At 50.8% G+C, this 7,863-nt stretch overlaps 2 protein-coding genes across 2 annotated transcripts in view; both read right to left on the bottom strand.

Moving 5' to 3' along the window:
* Positions 1–162: 162 nt before the first annotated feature.
* On the bottom strand, positions 163–498 carry LOC116886693 (RNA-binding protein 8A-like). Its single transcript, XM_032888190.1, has one exon. It carries the CDS (start codon positions 496–498, stop codon positions 163–165), a length of 336 nt encoding a protein of 111 aa, XP_032744081.1.
* A 3,678-nt stretch (positions 499–4,176) lies between these two features.
* The window catches only part of Wwp2 (WW domain containing E3 ubiquitin protein ligase 2), a 105,633-nt gene continuing 101,946 nt past the window's right edge, over positions 4,177–7,863 (bottom strand). The window contains 5 exon segments of the mRNA XM_032887400.1: positions 4,177–5,903; positions 6,009–6,081; positions 6,239–6,335; positions 7,117–7,221; positions 7,502–7,622. Of these exon segments, the coding sequence (XP_032743291.1) occupies positions 5,804–5,903; positions 6,009–6,081; positions 6,239–6,335; positions 7,117–7,221; positions 7,502–7,622 (496 nt within the window). The 3' untranslated portion in view covers positions 4,177–5,803.

The raw sequence follows: 7,863 nt of genomic DNA, 5'->3' as shown, positions 1-7,863 counted from the left end.
AGAGGATTTATCAATGGCGTTTCCGGTCCGTCATCTTCGGCCATCTCCCCTCTTGCCTTTTGGTGGACATGAACAAAACATCAGTTGACACTGATTGGCTGTCTCATCAAATCTTGACCATTTAGTCCATGGCAACCTGAGCCTCTTTGTTTCCTACTCAAACTAGTGTCCCGTGCGCCTGTCCAAATTAAGGTGGATATATTTTATTTCCCCATATTCAGCGAATTTGCCATGAAAATCTTCTTCAGTGGTTTCTTCGTGGACTCCAGTGACAAAGAGAATCCAACCTTCAGCAGAGCGCTGTGGTCCAGGTTCATCGCCATCCTGCTCCACACTGTCATAATCCCCCTGCATCCGTGCTTGGGACTCCTCAGAGCCAAAACCTCGGCCCTTCCTTTTCTTTGCTTTTTCTTTTAGTTTGTGGATGTTTTTCTCCCCATCCTTGTTGGTGGTGAAATCCTCGCCCCCTGCCTTGTAAAGATCCAGCATGTCTGCCATCTTGCTTCTCTCGGCACTCTCTGTCCACTATTTATCTGCTGTTCTGACCACTTCATATAAATGACACCTTCGTGTTTTTCTTTCTGTGGTTTGCTTGTGTCATTTGACATAATGTCCTTATTGCTACAAAGAAGGTATTCAAATGGGAGCCGGGGACGTAGCTCAATTGATACTGTGTTATTCACAAAGCCCAGAGTTGAGCCCCCAGCCTCCATAAACCAGACCTGGTTGTGTGCCTGTGCAATCCCAGCACTTGGAAGTGGAGAGAGGGAAACCTACCAAGATCAAGGTCGTTCTCAGCACTACAGCAAGTTCAAGGCCAGCCTGGGACACCTGAGACTCTCTATGGAAGAGCAAAAGTGCAGCAGGAGGTAAAGGCACTTGCCACCAAGACTGATTTTGATTTGATTTGATTCCCCAGAACCCACCTAGTGGAAAGAGAAAATTGATTCCTGCAAGTCGTCCTCTGACCTCCACGCCTGTGCATGAATGTCCAGCACCCATGCAAAAAGCAAGAAGGCCGTCCATAACTGTGACCCCAGCACTGAGACATAGACATAGGCAGATCCTGGGGGCTTGCTGGCCAGTCTGCTCAGCTAAAACTGCTTCTGGCTTTATGACACTCTGTCAAACCAGTAACTGTGGGGAGCTGCAGAGGAAGACACTTGCTCTGGCCTCGGCATGTGCACCCCACTCCTCACGTGCAACCCCCACCCTCATGCCCAGAAAAATTAAAACAAAGCCAAAAGAAATCAACCTGAGATTTCCAAAATGCCACTGCGGATTCACATCTCACTTCTCTGATGTAAATAACAATAAAGCCACACAAAACTGAAGAGGGAAAAAACCCAGTTTAGAGGCTAGGTCACGGATTCCCTCAGTCAGATGCTGCCCGTGCAAAGCACGAAGCAAGGCTGAGACTGGGGGAACGGGAGCATTGTAGGTCTGAGCTGCTACGTGCTATAAATAAGGGTAACTGGAAGATGGGAAAGGGAAACCAGACACTGTAGCCCAGGCCTGACATGGTCATGAGTATATGTGGGGCACGAGACTGCTGACGTGACCCCTCCATTAAAGGCTATCCAAAAGCATTTGGAAGAGTCTAGAGTGGAGAGAAATGAAAGCAGATTGAATGTGGTCATGGGCTAGGGAAGCAGGAAGCAGGAGAGAATGAGGGGGAGGGAGGGAGATAAATAAAGGAGAAGAGAGGGGAGGGGGAGGGAGAGGGGAAGGGAAGGGAAGAGGGAGAGAGGGGAGAGAAGGGGGGGGGAAGAGGGGGAGGGAGGGGGAGAGGGGGGGGAGAGGGGGGGAAGGGGAAGAGAGGGAGAGAGGGGAGAGAAGGGGAGGGAAGAGGGGGAGAGGGGAGAAGGGGAGGGGAAGAGGGAGAGGGGAGAGGGGAGGAGGGGGAGAGAGAGACTGGATATCCATGGTGCCCCAGAGAGCGGAGATAGATACTGAGAACACACATCGGGGGGTTCTAAGTAGCTTGAGCAGCTGTGAGGAGGGACCACCTTTGAGGGTGTCCTTCTACAGTCCTGTACATTTCTAGAGATATGAAAGGCCTGAGACCTAACAATAGGGAGTTGCTGGTGTGGTGACAGTCTGAGTAGCTCCAGTAACAGAAAGCAACTGACTGGGATCAAAGTGGCTGAGGAACCAAAGAGTGATGGACACAGACCATTTGTGACTTTGAATGTGAACATTTTACACTTTGAAAATAAAAGTGTGCTTGGGAATGGTGGCGAGTGTCTGCTGTCCCAGCAGTGGGGACGAGGCAAGAGGATCGCTAGTCTGAGCCCCACCTGTGCTTCATGGCAAGAACTACCTCAAAACATAATTAACCCACTGTGCAGAGCAGTCTAGCCTCAGGAGTGTCTCCTACAGGGCCAGCCTGAGGTCATTTGACAAAGCTGTATAGACACCGGCACGCTGCTGCTAGGCACACCCACAGCTCACCTCAGGAAGGCAGTGGGCCTGCTACACAGCATCCATGGTATGAATGACACATGACAGTGAGGGGAAGAAATCCTCGGCCGCCAACAGAAGTGCCACCACTGGTGAGAGAAGTCACTCGACAGCTATGCAACCCCGTATTTAGATTTTAAAAATCACACATATCTACAAATCGTACACGGAGACAAACCTGTTGGGAAGGACCACAGCCCACTGAGCAGCAGCCGTGCCTGGAGACAGTCAGGTAAGTCCCGGCTGCAGCAGGTCTTACTAAAACTTACTACGGCTTGGCTAATCGTGCGTGCCTTTAATCCTGGCAGCCCAGAGGCAGAAGCAGGCAGAGTGCTGTTGAGTTTGGGACTAGCCTGGTCTACATAGTGAGTTCCCAACCAGCCAGGGCTATATAATGAGACCCTATATCTCAAGAAAACAAAACAAAACTTTACTATGAAACTTTTGTCTATCATGTGAAAGTTCCTCATAATTTTATTAAAATATAATATTTCCTCATCAAGTGGGAAAGGACCTTTGGAAGGGTAAAGAGCTAGGTTTGGTGTGCTTAGCAAGCACACAGATCTGTTTTCAAGTCCTCACTCCCCAAAATAAAAATGGGGAGTGCGAAAGGGAGAAGACTTTGGTACTAACAGAGGTAAACTGGTCAATAAACTGCAAGGAAGCCAGTCAGCCTCTGCTCCTGGAGTCAGTGTGGTTACAATGCGAGTCATTTTGATGTCGACTGCATCAAGGCATCAGATGGTGGTCTAGCCCAGGCTTGTTCGGCTTAAAATTTTTTTTTGAGGGGTTGGGGATTTAGCTCAGTGGTAGAGCGCTTGCCTAGGAAGCGCAAGGCCCTGGGTTCGGTCCCCAACTCCGAAAAAAAAAAAAAAAGAACCAAAAAAAAAAATTTTTTTTTTGATACGAGTATGTTTTGTCTACATGTAGGTTTGTGCACCATGTGTGTGTGTGTGGTCTGGTGCCTGTATTAGACAAAAGAGGGTGACAGATGCCCTGGAACTTCAGTAATAGATGGTGAGTTGTCATGTAGACGCTGTGAACTAAGCCAGGGTCCTCTGCAAGACATAAACACTCTTAACTACTGAGCCATCTCTCTACTCCTTTTGTCCTTTGCATTTATATTGAGGCAGGGCCATTTTATGTGGCCTAGCCTCAAACTTGAAGCAGTCCTCCCCCCTCAGCCTTCTACAGGCTAGGACCGTAAGCATGCACTACTATATCTAGCCTCCATCTCTGAAGCCTTACCTGTCAAAATAACTGAACGGTAAGCCAAGGTGTGACCCTAAATTCAACATTAGGGAGCCCCTTGTCATGGGCTCATGTAACGGGAGCCATTTGCTGAATGAATGACAGTCCTACCCAAATCTCAGCTCTCCTGCTCCAAAACGAATGACTCTCTAGAGAGGGTATGACACAGTGACCAGAGCTGAGGCAAGTAACCCCTGGAGAAGGACTGTCATCCATTCCAGAAGCTAGGCTACCTTGGTTCCAGGCTACCTTGGCTATAGGCTACAGGCTACCTTGTTTCCAGGTTACCTTGGCTACAGGCTACCTTGGTTACTGGTACCCAAACTCCTCAAAGGCAGCCAGGCTGGAGCATTATTGTTGTGGAGATTCCCTTGGTCTGGAGATTCTGGGAGACCTGTGGGAGTGGAAGTCTCCTCCTTTCTGGAACAGAATGTGTGTAAACAGCCACACTGACACCAACCATGGCTGCTGATTGTTTATTGCACAAGAAACTGGCAATACCGAGGCAGGGCAAGCATTACAAAACAATCTGTCGACCAACTTGGTGCTAGCTAGCACAGGCCTTTCTGTACACACTTTCTCTCTCTCTCTCTCTCTCTCTCTCTCTCTCTCTCTCTCTCTCTCACACACACACACACACACACACACACACACACACACACACACGAGCCTGATGCTTCCATACCTGGCTGGCATCTGGTCCCCACCCAGTCAAGGAGCAGCTTTTTGATGATGTGAGGAGTCCTGAGGTGACTGCATGGGAGAGGAAGGGTGTGCAGCAGTGAGCTGAGCCACTCAGATCAGCATGTGCGATGTGCTAGGGTCACAGGCTGTACCAGGAAAGGTCAAAGGTAGGATGGGTCCACCCTCAGAGGCCCCAGGAGTAGTCTGAGAGCATGCCTGGGGTGCCCCCGAGCTAGTATGTCACGGGGGCTGGAGGAAGGAGTGTGCCACTCTAACCACTCTGACACCTAGAGGAGCCAGGGTACCTACACAGGATGCTGTCAGGAGCTCCATGAAGGAAGCCAAGCTACTGAGGCAGCTTAGGCCCTTCTGCTGGTTTTCAGTAGTGTCTTTTCCCACAGTCAGATAAAGCCTCACACTTCCATAGCACACATGCTCAGCCAGGCAAGATCTCCATTTTAAGCCACTGTGAGCTCCAGAGGCCACTGAGGGAGCAGTGTCACCTGGTCCTAACTGGGAACTTGTCAGTGAAGCGTTTGAGCAGGGCAGGGATGCACTGGACCACAGAGCCAGGCCTCCGAGCTGGTGCAACTGTTAAGCAGGTTCCTGAGAGGGACAGCTGTTTGGGAAGCTACTGGATTAAGAGGGTTGAGCCCCTCAAATACCAGGGGCACCAGCTCCTTGACAGAGGGTGAGAACAGCATACCTACAACAGAATAGGAAAGAACCTAAACACTGATATACTTTGAAGTTAATGTCAAAGGACAAAGCCTGGTTCTGCTGTTTCCTTCCCACTGACACACAGATGGTGGCTTCTTCAACCCTTTGCTTGCTAGAAAGAGACGAGCTGGTGGCACTGGGTGTCTGCTGCTCAGTCCCCTTGGCTGCGGCCTGCCAGGAAGTAAAGCAAAGACGGTTTTGATGTAGAGTTGTTCCCTCTGATCGGTTACACAGACGCCAGGAAAGATCTACAAAAGTGAAGCCTCTTCTGCTGGCAAAGACCCTTGGCATTCTGGGTTTAGTCAGCCATCCCATGAGGCTGATCTCCTCATGGAACACGTGAGGCCCAGCTTCTATGGGGCCCTCTAAGGCAATGCATGTTCCCTCACACTCACACACACCCAGACTCAGTCCTAGTGGAGGGGGCAATTTTGCAGAGAAGGGCAGCCCTCTGACTTTGCAACAGGTAATGGAGTCAAAGGTGACAGGGCTTTATTCCAGACTGCCATCATCAGAGAGAAGAAAGGGTCCCCAAGGCCTCTTCAGTCACCGACATGATCAAAGCACAGTCTCGTGCAGGGCCACTATCCAAAGGGGCCTCTCGAGGGCTGTGCAGCCGGTGGCCTCTCAGGCAGGCAGGACTCAGGACTACATGTGCTGGAGGGTGTGAGAGGGGCAGCCTCAGCTACTCCTGTCCAAAACCCTCAGTCTCCTCAATGGCATACAGCAGCTTCTCTTTCAGCTGCTCATAGCTCTTGTAGGGAGGCAGATCCAGGCGGTTGAAGCTGCGAGAGAGACAAAGAGAGAAGAGTAGCCCAGGCAGCCAGGACTCCAATGTCCTGCCCCCACCAGCCTGCAGCCTCTGGGCTGCCAGCTCCCGACAAACTCACCATGTATGGCTCCTAGGCAGCCAGGTTTCCTTGCCAACTCTGTCAATGCAGAACTTCTGGGGTCCATTGCTCCCTGTCATCCAAGGCAAGGTATTCTTTGTGTCAACACAGATGGCCTTTTCCAAAGCAACCAAGCACCACAGCTCTTCCCCTCCCCAGCTTCCAGCTAGGCATGCCCCACGCTGTCCTCACCCCCAGGCAAGGCCCTAGTAGAGCAGAGGAAAACGCACCAATGAGCTCAGCAAAGCCCCCAACAGGCAGGCGGCAGGTTCCCGTGACAAACTGCAGTAGCCGGATCCTCTTCTCATTGTCCATCTCCTTCACAACCTGCAGGTCCACAAGACGGTCAGATGTCCTCTGGAAAGATGACCTTTCCAGACCAACCCAACACACAGACACTAACCAGGGTCCATGGTCTCAGGGACATCTGAGACTGTCATCCGTCCCTACTTCTGCTTTTGAAGACACTAAGGCTAGGAGTGGCTATCTGGTGGACACAGGTTTGGTGGACACAGGGTTTCTTCTTGGGGAGATAGACTATAGTGGAGGGGCCAATGCTGAACATGTTAAATATCTGAGGTAATAGACTGCCTACACACGCACGCACGCACACACACACACACACACACACACACACACACACACACACACACACACACCCTACAGGATATCTGAATCTGTTTTCCATGTATTCTTTCCTTGTTAACAGCTGTAAGATCCACATATAAGAAGGAACCAAGTCATTTAAAAGGATGGTGAGCTTAGCGCATTCTTCTAGATGTGTGCTTTCTTTCTTACCCCAGCTGACTGGAGGAAACCACACAGCCAACTGCAGCTGAACTTCCTGGCCATGGACCCCCTTGGCTCCCAGCAACCAGACCCAGACCAACTGCTGACAACCTCTGTCACACAAGCTGGTGAAAATATAGTCACAGCAACCTCTATTCTGACCAGAGATACATTTATCCTAGACTTCTCCAAGTTGGGGAGAGGAGAGAAATGTGTCCAAGATGAAGGGCCTTGAGTTTGGTGTCTAGGGAGGTAGAATGCCCATACCTGGAAGACTCTTGCCCCAAGTCCAGCAGGGGAAACAGGGCCCCAGACGCACCTGCCAGAACCACTGGATCTGCTTGCTACTCTTGGTGTAGTGCCGATAGATGGCGTTCTTCTGCCAGTCGCTCATGTCAATCTCCTGCATGCCGCACAGCATGAGCTGCAGGGGGGGACTTGTCAGCAAGACCTCCCACCGCACCTCCTCCTCTCACCATCAGACTCCCAAACTTTCTCACCCTGCCATTGGGCCAGAAACTGTAAAGGCCCCGCTCTTTAAGCATAGGGAAATTAGGCTGAGAATCCAGGTGACACTACCCATCCTGCTTCATCTAGCTTGCTAAAATGTGGGACCTGGTGGGTGACTTTCTGTAGGTATGTGTCATGGAGCTGGGGCACCCTAGAAGCAGTGAGGTCAAGGGCCCACAATCTTTGATACCCACCTCCAGCTCTTTTTCATCAAAATATCTCAACCACTCCAGAGGGGCCACCTCATTGAAGCCATCCAGGAAGGCTTTGGTCTGCTCTTCCACACCTCGGGTGAATCGCCAGTCAGTCAGCAGCCTAAAACCAAAGACGGGGCCCAGGACATGCCTCTAACTGCTGGGCCTCAGACACACCCAGGTAAGGTCTAATGGACGAGACCAAGACACCTAAAGAACCTGAGTGGGAGGTTTGTACACAAGCATTAGACAGCCTGAAGACCAAAACACACTGGACAAGGAAGGTGATGGGGTCAGGAGAGAGGGCGGCATCTAAGCTTTGTATTTCTTTAAAAAGTTCCCTGCAGCTGGGAAGCCTCTTG

This window comes from Rattus rattus, chromosome 17 (assembly GCF_011064425.1).
Source record: "Rattus rattus isolate New Zealand chromosome 17, Rrattus_CSIRO_v1, whole genome shotgun sequence".
NCBI lineage: Eukaryota > Metazoa > Chordata > Mammalia > Rodentia > Muridae > Rattus > Rattus rattus.
Note: the sequence above shows the minus strand (reverse complement) of the source record. Positions and strands in the feature narration are given on the sequence as shown.